The 26,091-nt window shown below is 40.8% G+C and overlaps 2 protein-coding genes across 3 annotated transcripts in view; one reads left to right on the forward strand and one right to left on the reverse strand.

Moving 5' to 3' along the window:
- LOC130283739 (zinc finger protein OZF-like) lies at positions 1–26,039 on the forward strand. Of its 2 annotated transcripts, XM_056533213.1 has the most exons (7): positions 1–139; positions 8,664–8,800; positions 8,900–8,991; positions 9,713–9,791; positions 9,899–9,990; positions 10,112–10,220; positions 23,110–26,036. In XM_056533213.1, the coding sequence occupies exons 2-7, from the start codon at positions 8,713–8,715 to the stop codon at positions 24,474–24,476; spliced, it is 1,827 nt and encodes a 608-aa protein (XP_056389188.1). In that variant the 5' UTR covers positions 1–139; positions 8,664–8,712; the 3' UTR covers positions 24,477–26,036. The 2 variants fall into 2 exon arrangements, with proteins under 2 accessions (XP_056389188.1, XP_056389277.1); XM_056533302.1 differs by lacking the exons at positions 1–139; positions 8,664–8,800 and adding an exon at positions 9,060–9,143 and having other exon boundaries at positions 8,964–8,991; positions 23,110–26,039.
- Positions 1–26,091, reverse strand: part of LOC130282733 (oocyte zinc finger protein XlCOF22-like) — a 178,002-nt gene that overhangs the window by 119,505 nt on the left and 32,406 nt on the right. The gene's annotated exons all lie outside the window — the stretch shown is intronic.

A 26,091-nucleotide genomic window follows, 5' to 3' on the forward strand; every position in this document is an offset into this window, starting at 1 on the left:
TCACAGGTCCTTCATCCGCTATTCTGCTGAGCTCCGCCCCCACGTGAACTGGTCACATGATTGTGACATCATCACAGGTCCTTCACCTCCAGCATCTAGCAGATACTGAGCAGGTCCTGGTCGGGCAGTCAATGATAAGGTAAATATTGGGCTGGGGGTTTGCTGCACTGTTGCTTAGTGATATTTCCCTGTGTCGTATATAAGTGTGACCCTCATCTAGTATTTCCTGTGAATGTAGGGTCGAGGTCCCCATTTACTCCATGTGAGGTAGAGTCTGAGAGGATGTGTATGTGACATATGATGTGATCCCTGTATGATATATATATAATAAGTGAGGATGTGTATGTGATATATGATGTGATCCCTGTATGATATATATAATAAGTGAGGATGTGTATGTGATATATGATGTGATCCCTGTATGATATATATAATAAGTGAGGATGTGTATGTGATATATGATGTGACCCCTGTATGATATATATATAAGTGAGGATGTGTATGTGATATATGATGTGATCCCTGTATGATATATATAATAAGTGATGATGTGTATGTGACATATGATGTGACCCCTGTATGATATATATAATAAGTGAGGATGTGTATGTGATATATGATGTGACCCCTGTATGATATATATAATAAGTGAGGATGTGTATGTGATATATGATGTGATCCCTGTATGATATATATATAATAAGTGAGGATGTGTATGTGACATATGATGTGATCCCTGTATGATATATATATAATAAGTGAGGATGTGTATGTGATATATGATGTGATCCCTGTATGATATATATAATAAGTGAGGATGTGTATGTGATATATGATGTGATCCCTGTATGATATATATAATAAGTGAGGATGTGTATGTGATATATGATGTGATCCCTGTATGATATATATCATAAGTGAGGATGTGTATGTGATATATGATGTGACCCCTGTATGATATATATAATAAGTGAGGATGTGTATGTGATATATGATGTGATCCCTGTATGATATATATAATAAGTGAGGATGTGTATGTGATATATGATGTGATCCCTGTATGATATATATATAATAAGTGAGGATGTGTATGTGATATATGATGTGATCCCTGTATAATATATATAATAAGTGAGGATGTGTATGTGATATATGATGTGATCCCTGTATGATATATATAATAAGTGAGGATGTGTATGTGATATATGATGTGATCCCTGTATGATATATATAATAAGTGAGGATGTGTATGTGATATATGATGTGATCCCTGTATGATATATATAATAAGTGAGGATGTGTATGTGACATATGATGTGATCCCTGTATGATATATAATAAGTGAGGATGTGTATGTGATATATGATGTGATCCCTGTATAATATATATAATAAGTGAGGATGTGTATGTGATATATGATGTGATCCCTGTATGATATATATAAGTGAGGATGTGTATGTGATATATGATGTGATCCCTGTATAATATATATAATAAGTGAGGATGTGTATGTGATATATGATGTGATCCCTGTATAATATATATAATAAGTGAGGATGTGTATGTGATATATGATGTGATCCCTGTATGATATATATAATAAGTGAGGATGTGTATGTGATATATGATGTGACCCCTCTATGATATATATAATAAGTGAGGATGTGTATGTGATATATGATGTGATCCCTGTATGATATATATAAGTGAGGATGTGTATGTGATATATGATGTGATCCCTGTATGATATATATATAATAAGTGAGGATGTGTATGTGATATATGATGTGATCCCTGTATAATATATATAATAAGTGAGGATGTGTATGTGATATATGATGTGATCCCTGTATGATATATATAATAAGTGAGGATGTGTATGTGATATATGATGTGACCCCTCTATGATATATATAATAAGTGAGGATGTGTATGTGATATATGATGTGATCCCTGTATGATATATATAAGTGAGGATGTGTATGTGATATATGATGTGATCCCTGTATGATATATATATAATAAGTGAGGATGTGTATGTGATATATGATGTGATCCCTGTATAATATATATAATAAGTGAGGATGTGTATGTGATATATGATGTGACCCCTCTATGATATATATAATAAGTGAGGATGTGTATGTGATATATGATGTGATCCCTGTATGATATATATAAGTGAGGATGTGTATGTGATATATGATGTGATCCCTGTATGATATATATATAATAAGTGAGGATGTGTATGTGATATATGATGTGATCCCTGTATAATATATATAATAAGTGAGGATGTGTATGTGATATATGATGTGATCCCTGTATGATATATATAAGTGAGGATGTGTATGTGATATATGATGTGATCCCTGTATGATATATATATATAATAAGTGAGGATGTGTATGTGATATATGATGTGATCCCTGTATGATATATATAATAAGTGAGGATGTGTATGTGATATATGATGTGACCCCTGTATGATATATATATAATAAGCGAGGATGTGTATGTGATATATGATGTGATCCCTGTATGATATATATAATAAGTGAGGATGTGTATGTGATATATGATGTGACCCCTTTATGATATATATAATAAGTGAGGATGTGTATGTGATATATGATGTGATCCCTGTATGATATATATATAATAAGTGAGGATGTGTATGTGATATATGATGTGATCCCTGTATGATATATATATATAAGTGAGGATGTGTATGTGATATATGATGTGATCCCTGTATGATATATATAATAAGTGAGGATGTGTATTTGATATATGATGTGATCCCTGTATGATATATATATAATAAGTGAGGATGTGTATGTGATATATGATGTGATCCCTGTATGATATATATATAATAAGTGAGGATGTGTATGTGATATATGATGTGACCCCTGTATGATATATATAATAAGTGAGGATGTGTATGTGATATATGATGTGACCTCTGTATGATATATATAATAAATGAGGATGTGTATGTGATATATGATGTGACCCCTGTATGATATATATAATAAGTGAGGATGTGTATGTGATATATGATGTGATCCCTGTATGATATATATAAGTGAGGATGTGTATGTGATATATGATGTGATCCCTGTATGATATATAATAAGTGAGGATGTGTATGTGATATATGATGTGATCCCTGTATGATATATATAATAAGTGAGGATGTGTATGTGATATATGATGTGATCCCTGTATGATATATATAATAAGTGAGGATGTGTATGTGATATATGATGTGATCCCTGTATGATATATATATATATGTGAGGATGTGTATGTGATATATGATGTGATCCCTGTATAATATATATAATAAGTGAGGATGTGTATGTGATATATGATGTGATCCCTGTATAATATATATATAATAAGTGAGGATGTGTATGTGATATATGATGTGATCCCTGTATGATATATATAAGTGAGGATGTGTATGTGATATATGATGTGATCCCTGTATAATATATATAATAAGTGAGGATGTGTATGTGATATATGATGTGACCCCTGTATAATATATATATATAATAAGTGAGGATGTGTATGTGATATATGATGTGATCCCTGTATAATATATATATAATAAGTGAGGATGTGTATGTGATATATGATGTGATCCCTGTATGATATATATGTGAGGATGTGTATGTGATATTATATATATCATACAGGGGTCACATCATATATCACATACACATCCTCACTTATTATATATATATCATACAGGGGTCACATCATATATCACATACACATCCTCACTTATTATATATATATCATACAGGGGTCACATCATATATCACATACACATCCTCACTTATATATATATCATACAGGGATCACATCATATATCACATACACATCTTCACTTATTATATATCATACAGGGGTCACATCATATATCACATACACATCCTCACTTATTATATATATATCATACAGGGGTCACATCATATATCACATACACATCCTCACTTATTATATATATATCATACAGGGATCACATCATATATCACATACACATCCTCACTTATATATATCATACAGGGATCACATCATATATCACATACACATCCTCACTTATTATATATATATTATACAGGGATCACATCATATATCACATACACATCCTCACTTATTATATATATATTATACAGGGATCACATCATATATCACATACACATCCTCACTTATATATATCATACAGGGATCACATCATATATCACATACACATCCTCACTTATTATATATATATATATTATACAGGGATCACATCATATATCACATACACATCCTCACTTATTATATATATATATATTATACAGGGATCACATCATATATCACATACACATCCTCACTTATATATATCATACAGGGATCACATCATATATCACATACACATCCTCACTTATTATATATATATTATACAGGGGTCACATCATATATCACATACACATCCTCACTTATTATATATATTATACAGGGATCACATCATATATCACATACACATCCTCACTTATATATATCATACAGGGATCACATCATATATCACATACACATCCTCACTTATTATATATATCATACAGGGGTCACATCATATAAGTGAGGATGTGTATGTGATATATGATGTGATCCCTGTATGATATATATAAGTGAGGATGTGTATGTGATATATGATGTGATCCCTGTATAATATATATAATAAGTGAGGATGTGTATGTGATATATGATGTGACCCCTGTATAATATATATATAATAAGTGAGGATGTGTATGTGATATATGATGTGACCCCTGTATGATATATATATATAATAAGTGAGGATGTGTATGTGATATATGATGTGATCCCTGTATGATATATATATAAGTGAGGATGTGTATGTGATATATGATGTGACCCCTGTATGATATATATATAATAAGTGAGGATGTGTATGTGATATATGATGTGATCCCTGTATGATATATATATAATAAGTGAGGATGTGTATGTGATATATGATGTGATCCCTGTATGATATATATATAATAAGTGAGGATGTGTATGTGATATATGATGTGACCCCTGTATGATATATATAATAAGTGAGGATGTGTATGTGATATATGATGTGATCCCTGTATGATATATATATATAATAAGTGAGGATGTGTATGTGATATATGATGTGACCCCTGTATGATATATATATAATAAGTGAGGATGTGTATGTGATATATGATGTGACCCCTGTATGATATATATATAATAAGTGAGGATGTGTATGTGATATATGATGTGATCCCTGTATGATATATATATATAATAAGTGAGGATGTGTATGTGATATATGATGTGATCCCTGTATGATATATATATATATAATAAGTGAGGATGTGTATGTGATATATGATGTGACCCCTGTATGATATATATAATAAGTGAGGATGTGTATGTGATATATGATGTGATCCCTGTATGATATATATAATAAGTGAGAATGTGTATGTGATATATGATGTGATCCCTGTATGATATATATAATAACTGAGGATGTGTATGTGATATATGATGTGATCCCTGTATGATATATATAATAAGTGAGGATGTGTATGTGAAATATGATGTGACCCCTGTATGATATATATTATAAGTGAGGATGTGTATGTGATATATGATGTGACCCCTGTATGATATATATAATAAGTGAGGATGTGTATGTGATATATGATGTGACCCCTGTATGATATATATAATAAGTGAGGATGTGTATGTGATATATGATGTGATCCCTGTATGATATATATAATAAGTGAGGATGTGTATGTGATATATGATGTGACCCCTGTATGATATATATAATAAGTGAGGATGTGTATGTGATATATGATGTGATCCCTGTATGATATATATAATAAGTGAGGATGTGTATGTGATATATGATGTGACCCCTGTATAATATATATAATAAGTGAGGATGTGTATGTGATATATGATGTGACCCCTGTATGATATATATAATAAGTGAGGATGTGTATGTGATATATGATGTGATCCCTGTATGATATATATAATAAGTGAGGATGTGTATGTGATATATGATGTGACCCCTGTATGATATATATAGTAAGTGAGGATGTGTATGTGATATATGATGTGACCCCTGTATGATATATATAATAAGTGAGGATGTGTATGTGATATATGATGTGATCCCTGTATGATATATATAATAAGTGAGGATGTGTATGTGAAATATGATGTGACCCCTGTATGATATATATAATAAGTGAGGATGTGTATGTGATATATGATGTGACCCCTGTATAATATATATATAAGTGAGGATGTGTATGTGATATATGATGTGACCCCTGTATGTTATATATATAAGTGACGATGTGTATGTGATATATGATGTGACCCCTGTATGATATATATAATAAGTGACGATGTGTATGTGATATATGATGTGACCCCTGTATGATATATATAAGTGAGGATGTGTATGTGATATATGATGTGACCCCTGTATGATATATAATAAGTGAGGATGTGTATGTGATATATGATGTGATCCCTGTATGATATATATAATAAGTGAGGATGTGTATGTGATATATGATGTGATCCCTGTATGATATATATAATAAGTGAGGATGTGTATGTGATATATGATGTGACCCCTGTATGATATATATATGTGACGATGTGTATGTGATATATGATGTGATCCCTGTATGATATATATAAGTGAGGATGTGTATGTGATATATGATGTGACCCCTGTATGATATATATATATAAGTGAGAATGTGTATGTGATATATGATGTGACCCCTGTATGATGTATATAATAAGTGAGGATGTGTATGTGATCTATGATGTGACCCCTGTTTGATATATATATAATAAGTGAGGATGTGTTTGTGATATATGATGTGACCCCTGTATGATATATATAATAAGTGAGGATGTGTATGTGATATATGATGTGACCCCTGTATGATATATATAATAAGTGAGGATGTGTATGTGATATATGATGTGATCCCTGTATGATATATATAATAAGTGAGGATGTGTATGTGATATATGATGTGATCCCTGTATAATATATATAATAAGTGAGGATGTGTATGTGATATATGATGTGACCCCTGTATGATATATATAATAAGTGAGGATGTGTATGTGATATATGATGTGATCCCTGTATGATATATATATATATATATATGTGAGGATGTGTATGTGATATATGATGTGACCCCTGTATGATATATATATAATAAGTGAGGATGTGTATGTGATCTATGATGTGACCCCTGTTTGATATATATAATAAGTGAGGATGTGTATGTGATATATGATGTGATCCCTGTATGATATATATATAATAAGTGAGGATGTGTTTGTGATATATGATGTGATCCCTGTATGATATATATAATAAGTGAGGATGTGTATGTGATATATGATGTGACCCCTGTATGATATATATAATAAGTGAGGATGTGTATGTGATATATGATGTGACCCCTGTATGATATATATATGTGAGGATATATATGTGATATATGATGTGACCCCTGTATGATGTATATAATAAGTGAGGATGTGTATGTGACATGATGTGATCCCTGTATGATATATATATATATATATATATATATATATATATATATATATATATGTGAGGATGTGTATGTGATATATGATGTGACCCCTGTATGATATATATATAATAAGTGAGGATGTGTATGTGATATATGATGTGATCCCTGTATGATATATATATAATAAGTGAGGATGTGTATGTGATCTATGATGTGACCCCTGTATGATATATATAATAAGTGAGGATGTGTATGTGATATATGATGTGATCCCTGTATGATATATATAATAAGTGAGGATGTGTATGTGATATATGATGTGATCCCTGTATGATATATATATATAATAAGTGAGGATGTGTATGTGATATATGATGTGATCCCTGTATGATATATATATAATAAGTGAGGATGTGTATGTGATCTATGATGTGACCCCTGTTTGATATATATAATAAGTGAGGATGTGTATGTGATATATGATGTGATCCCTGTATGATATATATATAATAAGTGAGGATGTGTTTGTGATATATGATGTGATCCCTGTATGATATATATAATAAGTGAGGATGTGTATGTGATATATGATGTGACCCCTGTATGATATATATAATAAGTGAGGATGTGTATGTGATATATGATGTGATCCCTGTATGATATATATAATAAGTGAGGATGTGTATGTGATATATGATGTGATCCCTGTATAATATATATAATAAGTGAGGATGTGTATGTGATATATGATGTGACCCCTGTATGATATATATATATGTGAGGATGTGTATGTGATATATGATGTGACCCCTGTATGATATATATATATATAAGTGAGGATGTGTATGTGATATATGATGTGACCCCTGTATGATATATATATGTGAGGATATATATGTGATATATGATGTGACCCCTGTATGATGTATATAATAAGTGAGGATGTGTATGTGACATGATGTGATCCCTGTATGATATATATGTGTATATATGGACCCGCTCTATATTATCAATTTCTTTTTGTAGGTGAGGTCTCCAGAAGTTAACCCAGTAGGATGTTGCGGTCTATTTCTCCATGGAGGAGTGGGAGTATGTAGAAGGACACAAGGATCTGTACCAGGACATAGTCATGATGGAGGATCACCGGCCCCTCACATCACAAGGTAAGAAGAGACATATATATATAGATATCACTCTCACTACTTAGTAACATGGAAATCTATCCAGCGCTGATGTATTCATTCCCTGTGTGTTCCCTACAGATGGAGTCATTGGTAGAAATCCACCCGAGAGGTGTCCCCGCCCTCTGTATTCCCAGGACTGTCCAGAGAGAAATGTCCCAGAGAAGCATCAGGTAGATAATGCTAATGTCTCCCAAAATATGACCCAAAAGTGATTGAAATCAAGATTATGGCACTATAGGTCCCATCCCACCTAAAGAGGAACTCCAGGACTTAGATTCTTCCAGCTGATAGAGGAAGAGTGTCTGATCCCGGCTCTGCTCATGTAAGAATAAATAAATAACTTTGATCAAAATACCAAATCCTCAAACCAAAGTCGTAGTAATAAAATCCCAGAACCACAATAAGATATAATAATAGACATGTCCCCCATGACTTCTCGGGTCACTTACCTCTTCTATAAAACATTGTGATGGAAAGGAAAGTGAAATAAAAGGGGGAGGGCGGGGCTTCTTCTAATCTTCCCACAGGTGACTGAGCTGGAGACACCACAGCCCAGTATAGAAGGGAAATACTTTTCCCACCAATGGGCCTCCAGCCAATCAGAATGCTGTTGTTGGGCTGGAGCATCGCTGGGCAGAAGATCATGGTTACCGGGCAGAATCTGATCCTCCAATCAGAAGCAGGAATCCATCTCTCAGCAGAACAGCTGTTACCGGGCAGAATAACTGAGGAAAACAACCAGTGGTGATAAAGGGGGAAGAAGGAAATAAGGAGGAGGAGGGGGACATGTATACTGGGGACCATGGGGCCGTGTGCCCCCCCCCCCCAGGTTATGGTGGAATTCGGGAGCCCCTTTTATTTTGTGTGGTTTTCTTTTTTTTTTCTCTTTAGGGTGAAGATCTGATGGATATTAAGGTTGAGGTTAAAAATGAAGTAAAGGAGGAGACGGATTTCGGGGCCGATCAGCAGTGTAAGGAGGGGGAGACTTTTATTGGTGGAGGGTCTCCTAGATACTACTACACCCATCATCTGATCATCACATGGAATAATCTATTCATCACTGTGTGTTCCCTACAGATGGAGTCATTGATAGAAATCCACCCGAGAGGTGTCCCCGCCCTCTGTATTCCCAGGACTGTCCAGAGGGAAATGTCCCAGAGAAGCATCAGGTAGATGAGGCTGATCCTATATCTCTATAGGGGGGTCATAGATGTGGGGGTAGATTTTGGGGGTCTCTGTTGCTCCTCCTGTCTGCTGTATTGTAGTGAATTGTTCTATGTGTCACATCAGGGGGGAGATCTGACTAATTATAAAGTGGAGGATGAAGAAGAGAGGATGAGGGGCCAGCACCCGTGTATGAGGGAAGTGAAGGAGGAAATTCCAGGAGGTGTTATCCCAGGTATGTAATAATTCCAGGAGGTATTACCCCAGGTATGTAACAATTCCAGGAGGTGTTACCCCAGGTATGTAATAATTACAGGAGGTGTTACCCCAAGTATGTAATAATTCCAGGAGGTGTTACCCCAGGTATGTAATAATTCCAGGAGGTGTTGTCCCAGGTATGTAATAATTCCAGGAGGTGTTGTCCCAGGTATGTCATAATTCCAGGAGGTTTTACCCCAGGTGTGTCATAATTCCAGGAGGTGTTACCCTAGGTATTTCATAATTCCAGGAGGTGTTGCCCTCAGTATCTTGCTTACACTTAAACAGGTACTCCATGGAAGCATATAATCTCAAAAGCCACCACAATACCTGTGCATGTTCCCTGTAAACCATCTTGCCTGATATACATGGCTCATGTGACCCCTGTTGTCTTCTCTGGCTGCTTAATATTCTTTCCCATCTCCCAGCAATGGTTGCAGCTTTGCTCTGCCAGCCCCCACCCTCCTGCTCTGAGCAGCAAAGAGAGGTTTAGTGTCTGATTGGCTGAGGCTGCACACACCTCCCAGTTGTCGGCATTAAAGAGAGCATGACTCATCAGTGCAGGGCAGAAACCACATGCTCTTTGACTCTCAGGAGGGTGGGGGCTGCATTCAGAGAGGGATTTGGATAGAGACAGAGTGGATGGCTGGATGATGTCATTCCCTCTCTTCATGCATGTAAGTGACCACCAAAGAGGGGGCAAGGCTCTTCCCCTTCCCTGGGCTGTGTTAGTGCCCATGACTATCTTGCTGAGCGCTCTGGTCAGGGGTAGGGTTACCACCTGCCTGGTACCACAGCCTGTATTTTTGCGACCCTGCCTGTGTTTTTATATAAAAAAAAATACTGGCCATACCGGTATATTTGCAACCAATCCTTCATTTCCCGATATGTTGCACCATATACTATACCAGTGTTTCCCAACCAGTAAGCCCCCAGCTGTTGCCAAACTACAACTACTAGCATGCCCGGACAGCCAACGGCTGTTTTGTGATCCCCTGACCTTTTATACAGGGGCTGCCTGAAAGTGAAAGTGAAACTATGTATGTCTGCTGTGCTGAGTCATTGGGACTTTCTTCTTCTCCTGCCACCTACTGGTCCCCTGTGGGAATGTCCCCTTTGTAGAAAGATATGTGATAAATATTAACCCCTTCCCGATCCATAACTTACATGTACGTCATGCAGATACTGGCCGCTACTTGCGGCATCCCGCCGCACCCGGTAAGATGGTGGCTGTTACTAATAGCCAGCCATCTTGCCTCGGGACTTATAGGGGGTTCGTCCCTCACCCCCCCCCCCCCCCGCAATTCGCGATGACAATCCTGAGCAGAGCTGTGTTTGTCCCGATCTGCTAAGTGTCCCCAGTGTCCCGTCCCCCTTCCCCGATGTCCCTTACTGGTCCCGAGCTCCCGCAGCTGTGCCCTCCTGCATTCTTCACTTCCGGATGAAGCAAGCGCAGTCATTTTATTATATTTTTTGTTGTTGTAAATGAGCTGTTTAGTTGTACAACAGCTCCCCCTAGTGTCCTAAACCTGCTATCTTGTGCTTGGCAGGGCAGACACTAGGGGGAACTGTTGTACAGAAGTAAATAAAATAAAATAAATAAATATAGGCTTTCTAATGTCGTAAAAGAATGTTTAACAAGTGATCCCAGCATAAAGTAGACATGTTGTGAATGTGAATTAATAACGAAATTTATTTGGCATGACTATTTCTGTGGAGTACACCTTTAAAGAGACACATGTCAGATTTGAAAAAAACAGACTGGGTCATAAAGGTCAAAATTAGCTCGTTCATGAAGGGGTTAAAGGAGAACTGTAGTGCAATATAACTTCAGAAAGGGGATAGGTTATAGATCATGGGGGGGTCCAATGGCTGGCATCTCCCGCGATCTCCTGTACAGGGCTGCGGCAGTATGCTGGAAGGGGGCATTCCGTCCCTGCATGTGGCGACACTCCCCCCCCCCTCCATGTCCGTACGCCCCCTACAGGAGATCATGGGGGGCCCAGCGATCGGACCCCCCGCAATCTATAACTTATTCCCTATCCGAAGTTATATTCCACTACAGTTCTCCTTTAATCGGAACAAAAGGAAGGGTCGGCACTCGTGTCCCGTAGTGGTGCACGCGGAAGGCAGTACACGGGTAGAAAAGAAATCTCGGCACTCACTGTAATCTTATGTCAGTCTGAGTAAGGCTTTGGCAGAAACGCGTCTATTCTTGTTACAAGCACTGTGATAATAAACACGTAACACTTGGCAGAAGATTACAGTGAGTGCCAGGATTTATTTTTCTCCTTTAACCGCTTGCCGACAAAGGACGAACTGGCTCGTCCTGAGACAACAACCGTTGTATGACGTGGGCTCCCCACTCGAGTCAGCGTCATACCGCGTGGCCCCCTGCTGATTCCTGTAGCTGGGGGCGGGCGTTAATAGCCGACATACGGCAATTGCTGCGAACAGCCATTAACTGTCAGGATTCGGACTGGTATGCAGCGAGGACACTGGAGGTGGATCCTCTGTGTCAGTGGAGTGATGGCGTGGGCCGTACCAGGGGAACGGAATCTAAGGGGTTACTGGTTTTCACCAGAGCCTGCCGCAAAGCGGGATGGACTTGCAGCGGCAGGTAACCCCCAGGTCGTTCCACCCGATAGCGACTCAACCCCAACTGACGGCTGAGACAGGCGCGGTACACAGGGACAAGGCAAGAGCAAGGTCGGACGTAGCAGAAGGTCAGGGCAGGCAGCAATGGTTTGTAGTCAGGGGCAACGGCAGAAGGTCTGGATACACAGGCTTGGGAACACACTAAACGCTTTCTCAGGGCACTAGGGAGACAAGATCTGGCAAGGAAAGGAAGGGGAAGTGGGTATTTATGAGTAGGGAGGTGATTACAACTAATTGGGCCAGGCACCAATTAACGGTGCGCTGGCCCTTTAAATCTCAGAACATCGGTGTGCGCGCGCGCCCTAGGGAGCGGGGCCGTGCGCATCGGGACGAGACAGTCACAGGAGGAGGGTGAATAGAACGGGGCGCGATCCGTGAACGGGTCTGACCCGCCCCACGGATCGCGTCCCCGCCGGCACGAACACACAGCAGCGCTCGCGGTCAAAGACAGAGACCGCGGGACCCGGAGCGCTCGGCGTTACATTAGCCCTTTAGATCGCCGCTGTCAAAGTTGACAGCGGCATCTTAAGGGACATTTAAACACTCCCTGGTGGTCTAGTGGGGTGGATCGCCCCTGTAGCTCCATCGCAGGGGGGGGGGGGGGGCAATCCACTACTGAGGTAGCCGGAGGGCTTACCTTTCTTCCTGTGCTGGCTTCTGCGCTGTGAATGATAAAGCCTGGCAGGACCAGACTTTATCAATCGAGCGCAGAGCACACAGATCAATGTGGTTTTATGAAACCACATTGATATGTATGAGGAATCTAATGATTCTTTCTAAAAGTCCCCTCAGGGGACTAAAAAGTGTAAAAATAGTAAAGTAATAGTAAATAGTAATAGTAAAAATAGTAAAAAAATTGTAAAAAAAAGTTTAAAAACACACACATTAACCCCTTCCTTATTTAAACTTTTTGCAATCACCCCCTTTTTCCCAAATTACATATAAAAAATAAGTAACCATAATAAAAATAAATATATGTGGTATCGCCGTGTGCGTAAATGTCCGAATTATAAAAATATATCATTAATTAAACTGCACGGTCAATGGCGTACACGCAAAAAAATTCCAAAGTTATAGGGGTCAGAAGATGACAATTTTAAACGTATAAATCAAACCTATATACGTAGGGGATCATTTTAACCGTATGGACCTACAGGATAAAGAGAAGGGGTCATTTTTACCGAAATATGTACTACGTAGAAACGGAAGCCCCCAAAAGTTATAAAATGGTGATTTTTCTTAAATTTTGTCACACAATTTATTTATTTTTTTTTTTGGTTTTGCTGTAGTTTTTGGGTTAAAATTACTGACGTCATTACAAAGTAGAATTGGTGGCGCAAAAAATAAGCATCATATGGATTTTTAGGTCCAAAATTGAAAGGGTTACGATTTTTAAAAGGTAAGGAGGAAAAAACGAAAGTGCAAAAATGGAAGAACCCTGAGTCAAGGGGTTAATCAGACACCGCTCAGGTCATCTTGGCAAATCAGCCGTTTCCCGTTTTCACCGCTCACTTACGTAGCCTAGGAGCAGCGTGCGCTGCCGCCTATCACTGAATCAGGCGGAGCTCGCGTGGCCGGTCTGTTGGAACGTATACATCACTTCCTCTCTCTACGTATCTAGATCGTATTTACACCTCATCACCAAGCAGCGGCGCCCTCATCCAGTGACTATGGCAGCACCGCCGTCTCCGCTCTCTTGTGATTGTACTCGATATTCAATACAGTGTATAGATAAACCATGGCGGATACATTTTCCTGTACAAATATATAAGAATATGGTCCACAGACCAATTAAAGGGGCACTCCGCCCCTAGATATCTTATCCCCTATCTAAAGAATAGGGGCTATGATGTCTGATCGTGGGGGTCCCGCCTCCCTTCTGCACCCGGCGTTTGTTTAGTGTGTCGGGTCCAGCGCCAGAGGCTTGTGATGTCGCACCCCGCTCGTGATGTCACGGCCACGCCCCCTCAATGCAAGTCTATGGGAGGCGGCTTGACTACCGCCACGCCTCCTCCCATAGACTTGCATTGAGGGGGCGTGGTGACGTCACGAGCCTCCTACAATTGGAGAAATCCCACATTAGATATTCTTTCCCCGTTACGTTGGGGGGTCTCAGTGCGTTAGATCTGTGGACGCTCTTTACAACCTCCACATCTGTAGGTACTTAGTGCTTTCCTTTCTGGCCACGTACCTTCTCACTGAAGGGACTATGGACAAGTCCATTCTTAAAGGGGTACTGCACTGTAGGACAATTTATCCCCTATCAATAGGATAGGGGATAACTGTCTGATTGCCGAGGGGTCCGACCGCAGAGACCCCCGCGATTTCCTGCCTGGCACCCAGCTCTCCTCGTGTATGGAGCGATCTCTGCTCCGTGCAAGAAGACTGTCAACCCGTGCACAGCTCCATGGGGAGATCCGGGGCGCCATGCAGAAGATCGCGGGGGTTCCCTATCCTGTGGATAGGGGATAAATTGTACTCCTTTAACCCCATAAGGACCAGGCCAATTTTCGTATTTGCGCTTTCGTTTTTCCTTCCTCCCATTCTAACAATCATAACTTTCAAATTTTGCGCCTACAGCCCCATATAAGGGTTTGTTTTTTTGCGTCACCAATTGTAGTTTGTAATGACATCACTTATTTTATAGCAAAATCTGTTGCGAAACTAAAAAACATTCGTGGAGTGAAATAAAAACAAACGCCATTTTTTAAATTTTGGGGGCTTCTGTTTCTACGCAGTGCACTTTTTGGTTAAAATAACACCGTAACTTTATTCCCTTACGTCCTAACCAGTAGCACAGATGGGGTATTCCACCCCCCGCGAACTGGTAGGACAGATGGAAGTTTTATTGAACCTAATTAAACAATCAGTTAAGACACACCCACAACCCCCTGTATAAGTAAGAGGGTCATCCTCTGCTCCATTGTGTTTTTTTCTGTCCTCCCGGACTGTGGGACAGATGGTGACCCCCTTACTCCTGTTATATGAGTAGGAGGGGGGGGGGGGGTTTCTTACTTGCAAATTTGGGCATAGTTTGCGCCCATCTGCTTCTATTCCTCGGAGCCGCGACTCCAATCGCGCCCCCGGCCGGAAGTGCGTCAGCGGCGTCTGACGTCACTTCCTGTTTCTCTCTTCGCTCCCGGCTCGGTTTTTTGCGCCGTTTTTGCTAATAATGCGGCAAAACCGAGCGAGGAGCCTCTTCCATAACCCTCTAACTAATAGGGTTCCTTTTTTTCCTGTTTTTCTCCTGTTTTTTTAAGACAGGATTTCTTTATCTGTAACTCCGCCTTGTGGGCGGAGTCTTGTTTTGGCGCCAGCCAGGAGGATATTTAAACTCCCCCTAGGCTGTCATTCAGCCTCCTAGAGCGCAGAGCTGTTGGTACTTCCACAGTCCTGTCTTTTTGAGTCTAGTAGTGCGTCCTTGCGGATACTACTGTTTCCCTATCTCTCTATCTTACCTGGTCTCTTGCTGAGAACTTTGGGTATTTTAATTATATTTTAGCTAGCCGCAATTTTTTTCTTGCCGCTACATTATCTAATCCTCCTCTCATATTTACCTAGATATGTCGACCGAGGGCTCAGGGGATCGTGAAGGCTTGGCAAAAAGATCCGCCAAGCGCAAGCACCTCTCTTGCCATGACTGCAATACTCCCCTTGAGGATAATTATGAATTTTCCAGGTGCCCTCCTTGTAGGGCTAAGTCTCTACCTTCCCACCAGACTGAACCTACAGTCCAAGATATGTATGTGTGGGTCTCCTCTAACATGTCGGCTATGCAAGCCTCTATTGAGGAGCTGAAACACGTTGTCTCTCAGAAACGCGCCAGACCTTCTTCACCTCCCAGAATGGAGACGTCTGTGGATCAGGAGAGAGAAGATTCCAAGTCCTCCTCTTCGGATGAGGAGGTCACTGCATCCTATTTCTTTCCGCTGGAAAAGACCCAGCGTCTTCTGAGATCCATCCGGTCGGGGGACCAGGATGTTGATCCCGGGGAAGCCTCTACCTCCGCCTCTAAGGGACCTAGGGTCTTTAAAGCGGATGATACCCTTCTGTCCGTGCTTAGAACGGAATGGAAAAAAACAGAAAAGGGTCCGGTCTTAACTAAAAGATTTAAGACCATGTTTCCTATACAGGAATCTCAGCTTTCCTCCTGGGGCCCTGTCCCTAAGGTTGACATGGCAGTTGCCAAACTGTCCAAGAGGACAGTGGTCCCTGCTGAGGATGGGTCTTCCTTGCAGGATCCAATGGATCGGAAGGCTGACTGTGCCATGAGGCGCTCCTACTCCACTGCTTCTGCGTCTGCATCAGTGGCGATAGCTTGCTCTGAGGTAGCAAACTTTTTTGAAGACCCGTCTTTCTAACATCCAGTCGAATTTGGACCAGGGGGTTCCTAGAGATGAAATTCTTTCATCCTTCAAGACGTCCAATCTGGCCGTTGATTTTTTGTGCGATGCTTCCACCCAGCATCTTAAATTGGCCTCCAAGTCTATGGCCCTGGCTTCCGCTGGACGACGTCCTCTATGGTTAAAACCTTGGAAGGTTGACAACTCTTCCAAGAACACCTTATGTGCTATGCCTTACGAACCCGGCATTCTTTTCGGAGCTGAGCTGGACTGCATTATGTAGGGACTTTCTGACAAGAAAGGCAAGTCCCTTCCTTATTCCTCCTTTCGTGGTCGAGGGCGGCGTTCTGGGGGCGGATCAGCCCCCCAGCCTAAGCCTCAGAGAGACTGGGGTAATCAACGCCGGGGCGGAAAACGCTCCCGTGGCCCCAAAGACAACAGAAAGCTCTGACTGCGGGCTTCTACGAAGCTCGGGGTTCCTTGCCGAGGTGACCTTTCCAGTTTCCCATCCTGCCCCCCAGATTCCAGTTGGTGGTCGTCTTCACCACTTTTCAAGCGCCTGGTCCCTCCACATTCAGGATCCTTGGGTCCTGAGATTAATCTCGGATGGTTATTTGATAGACCTCGAATCAATTCCCCCATCCAATTATGTCGAGACAAGAGTTCTTTCACCAATCAAACAGGGGGCGCTAGAAACCTACATTCTGGAATACATCCAGAAGAATGCCTTAGAGGAAGTTCCTCTTGCAGAGCGGGGGTCAGGAATTTATTCTCCAGTCTTCCTAGTTCCCAAGGTAACAGGAGACTGGCGGATGATTATAGATCTGAGATATCTCAATCAGTATGTAAAGCACAAACGCTTTCGTATGGAAACTATTCAATCTGTGGTCAACCTCATCTCGCCAGGGGATTACCTGGCTACTCTGGATCTAAAGGATGCTTACCTTCATATTCCTATTCATCCGGTATCCAGAAAGTATCTAAGGATCGCAGTTCAGGTAGGGGGAGTTCTAAAACACCTCCAGTTTGTAGCCCTCCCGTTTGGAATTTCTTCGGCCCCACACACATTTACCAAAGTGGTGGTAGCGGTAGTTGCTGCTCTAAGGCTCCAGGGGCTCAGCATCGTTCCCTACCTAGACGATTGGCTCCTCAGAGCTCCTTCTTCTGCGATCCTGTCCCAACATCTGCAACTAGCAGTATCCTTCCTTCACCAGTTAGGGTGGATAGTCAATTGGGCCAAATCCAATTTCCTCCCAACGACCTCAGTGAGGTTCCTCGGCTTCATAGTCGACTCAATCTCCATGACACTTTACCTCTCTCCCGAGAGGAAATCTCGGGTTCAGTAATCGGCCCTTTTTCTCTCTGTACCCCGGAGAGTTTCCATTCGCACTCTCATGCGGATGTTGGGACTTATGTCCGCTACCGTGGATGCGGTTCCTTGGGCTCTTTGGCATCTACGCCCTCTTCAATCAGAGGTGCTCGCCACTTGGAATCTCAGGCCCCCGGGTCTAAACAAGTGCCACTCCTTGTCTTATCGAGTCCGGTCCTCTCTCAGATGGTGGTCTCACCTCGAGGACGGCAAGTCAATGATCCAACCCCCTTGGATCATACTTACTACCGACGCGTCCCTTGTAGGTTGGGGAGCGCATCTCTTGGATCTGTTAGTGCGGGGATCTTGGTCTCCACAGGAGAGAGGGTTAACCTCCAATCTCCTCGAGATTCGAGCCATCAGATTAGCACTCCTCCACTTTGCTTCTCTTCTTCAAGGGAAAGCAGTAAAGATCCAATCCGACAGCATGACGGCTGTATTGTACATCAACAAGCAGGGAGGCACTCGATCACAAAGCCTCCTCAGAGAGGTGGGTCTGATCTTGGATTGGGCAGAGAGGAACCTAACCCACCTGTCGGCAGTTCACATTCGGGGATCTCTCAATGTGATCGCCGACCGCCTGAGCAGAGGACTTTCAACTGGAGAATGGTCTCTCCATCCAGAGATGTTCAAACAAATAACACTCAGGTGGGGTATGCCAGAAATAGATCTTATGGCAACAAGGTTCAACACCAAAGTGGTGAGATTTTGTTCCCTGTACAGGGAAGACAACCCAGTAGCAATCGATGCTCTCTCAATCCCATGGAGGTTCAGGCTGGCCTACATCTTCCCTCCAATTTCCTTGATCCCAAGGGTATTGATGAAAATCAGGCAGGACCAAGCCTCTGTCATAGCCATAATTCCATTTTGGCCCAAGAGAGCTTGGTTTACCCAACTCTTGCAAATGAGTCGGGGACAATTCTGGAGGCTTCCCCCAGAGCAAGCACTAGTGTCGGGGGACACTCACAGCTGCTCAAATCTTCAAATGTTCAACCTGACAGCCTGGAGGTTGATCAGTCCCTTCCACATCTAGAAGGGCTTTCTAGTGCGGTCTTGAATACCCTCTCGCATTCCAGAGCGGAGTCCACTAACAGAGCCTATAAAAGAATTTGGACAACTTTTCAGTCTTGGTGCTCCAAGAAACAACTACCTGGACAGAATCCAGCTGTTGCCACAATCCTCAACTTTCTCCAGGAGGGATTAGACAAGAATCTATCTCCTTCCACACTCAGAGTTCAGGTATCAGCCATCTCTGCCTTTCTCAATAAACCATTGTCTCAAGACCCACTAGTCAAAATATTCTTGAGGGGATCCTCAAGATTAAAACCTACAATTATACAACCTGTCCCAGCATGGGACTTATCGATGGTGCTCAAGGGGTTAGCATCTCCCCCCTTTGAGCCCTTGGAGGAGGTGGACATGAAGTTTGTTACCATTAAAATAACTTTTTTACTGGCAATCACTTCAGCCAAAAGGATTGGGGAACTTCAAGCGCTCTCGGCACTTGAACCATATACTAAATTTTTGCCGGATCGAGTGTTACTCAGATTCATGCCATCCTTTATACCTAAAGTTCCATCATTCCAAAATATAAATCAAGTTATATCCCTGCCAGTATTTTCTCCTCCTCCATCCTCCAATGAAGATAGGGCTCTTCATTGCCTAGATATCTCGAGATGTCTCCAGATCTATATAAGAAGATCTTTGGAGTTTCGGAAGGATGAAAATCTGCTAATTCTCTTTTCAGGACCCAAGAGAGGTCTTAAAGCTTCAAAGCCCTCCATCAGTAGATGGGTAAAAGATGCCATTCGTATTGCCATGGTATCCCAAGGTAAGGAGCCTCCTGAGTTTGTAAAAGCTCATTCCACCAGGTCTGTATCTACCTCCTTTGCGGAAAGGAGTCTTGTTCCCTTGGAACATATATGCAAAGCTGCTTCCTGGAGTTCACTCTCCACATTTATCACCCACTACAGACTTGACAGTAGATTGGCCGATTTCTCCTCATTTGGACGGACAGTATTATCTGCCGTCAGGCATGAGAGCCCTCCCTCATAGGGTTTCTGCTTGCCATTTCCCCATCTGTGCTACTGGTTAGGACGTAAGGGAATCGTTAATTTCTAACGATAATTTGTTTTCCCTTAGTCCTAACAGTAGCACAACTTTCCCTCCCTAGTTAAGTTATTTTCTTCTATTATTTGCCTTTAGTTCTTCTTGTTACTACACAATGGAGCAGAGGATGACCCTCTTACTTATACAGGGGGTTGTGGGTGTGTCTTTACTGATTGTTTAATTAGGTTCAATAAAACTTCCATCTGTCCTACCAGTTCGCGGGGGGTGGAATACCCCATCTGTGCTACTGTTAGGACTAAGGGAAAACAAATTATCGTTAGAAATTAACGATTCTTTAGGTCCGTATGGTTACAAGGATGCCCAATTTAATATAGGTTTTATTTTATTTTACTACTATACAAAAAATGTTTAATTGCATGCACCAAAATACTATGCTGAAAATTTTCCTCTTCTGACCCCTATAACTTTTTTTTTTTCTGCATATGGGGCTATAGGAGGGCAAATTTTTTGCGCTGTGATCTGTAGTTTTCATTGGTACCATTTTTGTTTTGATGGGACTTTTTGATCGCTTTTTATACATTTTATCGTTATATGAAGTGACTATAAAAATGCACAATTTTGGACTTTATTTTTTTACATGTACGCCACATATGGACATTTACGCACACGGTGGTATCCCATATGTTTGTTTATCATATTTAATTTTTTTTTATGGGAAAAGGGGGTGATTCAAACTTAGGGAAGGGGTAATTCACTTTTTTTTTTTTTTTTACACTTCTAACTTTAGTTTTTTAGTCGCCATAGGGGTCCATACCATGTGATCTTTTGATTGCAGCATACACTGTTCATTGCTGTGCTTTGGCTCGGCATTGATCAGTGTTGCCCCTAGTTGGTGTGTCTGCTGTGTGTTATCTTTGTCTACCGATCCCTTCCCGACCTCAATGTCTTCCCTCCCCCCCACATTGAGACACCGCAATCAATTTTGAAATTGGGCATTAACTGTGGGTCCTGGCTGCTGATAGCAGTCGGGACCCACTGGGTATGAAGCGTGTGTGCGCCTCAAACTGGGACAGGTACGCCCTTGGTCCTTAAGTACCAGGGCACAAGATCTGCGTAATAGATCTGCCTCTTCTGCTTGTTACAAGAGGATGGTTTGTGAGTTTGTATTGGAGGTTAGGGTCCCCTTTTAGGATACACCAGTGTGTTTTTAGTATGGTCCTCACTTTCTCATCCCAATTATCATATGTTCCAATTACTTATAATTTACCATCTCCATCCTTCTTTTAAGGGGTCAGCAAATGCCTCCCCTGTCAGATTTGAGAGCTCCCTGATAGATCATCAGTACCTCCATTGGATTACCCCTATTTAAGAACCTATCCCTTAAATCGTTGACTTGTTGGTTGAAAGTCCACAGCGACAAATATATTCTCTGAATCCTCGTGTATTAATCTGTATATGGGGTTGATGACTCTCCCACTCCAATAAACTGTTCATTCGTATATGAAATGTCAACCCACATAATTTTGGTTCAGGCAGCCAATAAAACTTAAAACTCTCCTAAGATCCAAACTACGCAATGGCTATGCCATCTATAAACCTCTCCTAGTAAATGATATTCAGCTGCCATCTTCCTTTCCAAAAACGATGGTACTTTCCCACCAGCCTAGGAGCAAATAAGCATATGAGGGAGCCATTGGGGTCCCCATCGCTAGCCCCCTTAGCGGGTTGAAGTAGTAAAGAAGTCCAGTAGCCTAATGAGGTGCTTACTGGAGGTCTGGAACTGAGTACCCTTGGTTTTAAGAAAAAAAAAACTTCCCAGCCACCAGGCCATCCTCCTGCCTAATGGAGCTGTAAAGCTCCTCAACATCTATGGAGGCCAGGAACATGGTAGCATCAAGCTGAATGCCTTCAACCTACTGGAGGAGATCAAAAGATATTCCTAATATCAGATGGCGGGGAAATGACATAAGTCCTTAATATTCGAACCAGATGCACTCCTACGTTATGAGTTATCGAATTTATCCCCAATACAATAGGGACTTCCCTTGTGTATCTTTGGCAGGGGGTAAAATATGGGAATAGGTGGATCAGTTGGACCCATGAATTTACATTCTTGATGTGAAATTAGTTTATTGTCGAGACCCTCACAGAGCAGAAATTCCAGCTGATTCTTAAAGATTTCCGTGGGGTCTCCCTTTAGAACTTGATTGGATTCTCTATCCTTAAGAATGGCCAATAACATCTTACAATATCTCTGTGTCCATGATCACCCGTTTCCCACCTTTTTATCTGAAGGTTTGATAGTAATCCCGTTCTCTTCTTCCAGCATAAAAGATACGTGTGTGTTTCCTGCCCAATAGGAATGTCCGACATTACTCCACTGTGTGGTATGAATACTAATGACAAAATCCATTTATATCCTACAGGAAATCCCAGTAAGAATTCTGAGGGAAACTTCATGTTATCCCTGAATTATAAAGCAGAAGATGGAGAGATCATGGAGCGCTCCTCAGGAGAAGATGGAGAGATCATGGAGCGCTCCTCAGGAGAAGACCTCCTTACCCCTAATGTCCATCCAGATCTATCCTATAATAATCCACCTGATCATGGGGAACCTTCTCCTGACCAACCACACATTGTTACCACAAGGACAGATCAGAAAGGGGTGAAAAAGTTTAAATGTGATGAATGTGGAAAACAGTTTACAGCAAGCTCAAGTCTTCTTACACACAAGAGAATTCACACAGGAGACAGGCTGTATTCATGTTCAGAATGTGGTAAATGCTTCACAGGTAAATCAAATCTTGTTATACATGAGAGAAGTCACACAGGGGAGAAACCGTTTTCATGTTCAGAATGTGGGAAATGTTTTACAAGTAAACAAAGGCTAGTTACGCATGAGAGAATTCACACAGGAGAAAAGCCGTATTCTTGTTCAGAGTGTGGGAAATGTTTTACATGTAAATCTCATCTTGTTATACATGAGAGAATTCACACAGGAGAAAAGCCGTATTCATGTTCACAATGTGGGAAATGTTTTTCAAGTAAATCAGACCTACTTAAACATGAACAATGGCATACAGGAGCAAAGCCATATTCATGTTTAGAATGTGGAAAATGTTTCTCAAGTAAATCACATCTTGCGACACATGACAGAAGTCATAGAGGAGAGAAGCCGTATTCATGTTCAGAATGTGGGAAATGTTTTACAGATAAACATAGCCTTGTTAGGCACGCGAGAAGTCACACAGGAGAAAAGCCATATTCATGTTCAGAATGTGGAAAATGTTTTACAGATAAACATAGTCTTGTTAGACATTCAAGAAGTCACACAGGAGAGAGGCCATATTCATGTTCAGAATGTGGGAAATGTTTTATACGAAAATCACAACTTGTTATACATGAGAGAAGTCACACAGGAGAGAAGCCGTATTCATGCTCAGAATGTGGCAAGTGTTTTTTACAGAAATCACATCTTGTTTTACATGCAAAATATCACACAGGAGAGGCACCATATTCATGTTCAGAGTGTGGGAAATGTTTTTTACAGAAATCCCATCTTGTTTCACATGAAATAATTCACACTGGAGTGAAGCCGTATTCGTGCTCAGAATGTGGGAAATGTTTCCCAAGTAAATCATATCTGGTTAAACATGAAAAATGTCACACTGGGGAGAAACCGTATTCATGTTCAGAATGTGGGAAATGTTTTTCAAGTAAATCACAGCTTATTATACATGCCAGAACTCATGTTCTGAATGTGGGAAATGCTTCATTAATGACGGCAAACTAAGGTATCGCCAAAGAAGTCACACATGGAAGAAATTTGAATGTAAGAATATAATCTTTTCTTTTTAAAGAAAACAAATGTTAAAAAAACATCACCAGGGAATTAAAATAGAGAAGAAACCATGTTCTTGTTTGGAATGTGAAAAATCCTATAAAAATAAAAAATATTGAACATATCTGGTTCTTCAGATATTAAACATCCAGGAGAGGGTTTAAAGAGAACCTGTCCGCGCTAGTTTCCTCTTCACAACACATAATCAGTTATTTGATAATGTTTCCTCCCATGGGGCTGTGAACGCAGTCCGATCCCGATATCTTAAGGACAGTAAACATGGAGTGTTGTGTGCACTGTAGTCACATGGGCCACAAGTAGTCATGTGGGCGGGCACCTCCTGAGAACTACTCACCTAGTCATGGCTGTAATAACACCTACTGAGGTGTGACTGATAATCCAGAGAGCATCCTCCATCATCTCCACTATTCTGCCATCTGCCCTATGATGTAGGGTTCTCTCTAGCTTCTCATTCACCCCTCATTATTACAGCCATGACCAGGTGACTGGTTCTCAGGAGGCCCCGCCCACATGACTACTGGGACTCATTTCAGTATGGTGCACAGACCCTAAGAAGGACGACATTCAGCACTCCACTGGGCATTCTGGGAAAAAGTATATGTAAGGCAGCTCATTTATATGCCAACTGGTAAGGTGACACTCTTTTAGTGTCAGTGTATAACTTGCCATGGAGTCTTGCTAACTGACTGGGAAATTTGACTGATTACAGGAAATGTTATCGGCAACAGGGGACACTCCGCTAAAGGGGGACATCAGCGATCAAGCTGTTGCCCACCATTAACCATTCAGATGGCATGAACAATACTAATCACGCCATCTGAAGCAATAGGGGAGCTTACAAAGACTTATCGGACCACCCCTAGCATGATCGCAGGTGTCTGATGAGCCAAGATGGCTGCTTGAGGGATCCGCTTGTATGGTCTGCTGTCTTCTGGCAGACTATACAAGTAGATCGCCGATATCACTGAACAGTATTGGCTATCAAAAAATTGCTTTAAATAGTTCAAAATGTGGGAAATGTTTTATAATAGTAAAAAAAAAAAAAAAAAAAAAAAAGTTTTAAGAAATGTGAAATGTCCCTTCCCTAATAAAAAATAATTAAATCACCTTTTTTTTTTTCATTTTATAAATAAATAAAATAAATTCACGACAAGTAGATAGGTCCGTACTATTTAAATATATTGTTCTTTAATCCATTGTGATCTGCGCAAACGGGGAGGAAAAAAAGTCCAAAATTTCTCATTTTTGTTCACATCACATCCCAGAAAAAATGAAATAAGAAAATTATCAAAAAAAAAAAAAAAAAAATCACATACAGATCACGGCTCAAAAAACAACCCTCATACAGACGCGTATACAGAAAAAAGAGAAAGTTATAGGTGGTCAGAAGAGAAGGATTTTAGGCATACTGATTTTGTTTAAAGGGGTACTCCGCTGCTCAGCATTTGGAACAAACTGTTCCGAATGCTGGAGCCGGGAGCTCGTTACGTCATAGCCCTGCCCCCTCATGATGCCCCCCTCCCATAGACTTGTATTGAGGGGGCAG

The sequence above is a fragment of the Hyla sarda genome, chromosome 1, assembly GCF_029499605.1.
Source record: "Hyla sarda isolate aHylSar1 chromosome 1, aHylSar1.hap1, whole genome shotgun sequence".
In the NCBI taxonomy this organism is placed as follows: domain Eukaryota; kingdom Metazoa; phylum Chordata; class Amphibia; order Anura; family Hylidae; genus Hyla; species Hyla sarda.

Coding starts and splice junctions, on each gene's coding strand:
- LOC130283739 (XM_056533213.1), top strand. CDS start 8,713: ATGGAGGAGTGGGAGTATGTAGAAGGACACAAGGATCTGTACCAGGAC. Junction 8,992..9,712: donor ATGTCCCAGAGAAGCATCAG/GTAGATAATGCT, acceptor TTTTCTCTTTAG/GGTGAAGATCTGATGGATAT. Junction 10,221..23,109: donor TCCAGGAGGTGTTATCCCAG/GTATGTAATAAT, acceptor TATATCCTACAG/GAAATCCCAGTAAGAATTCT.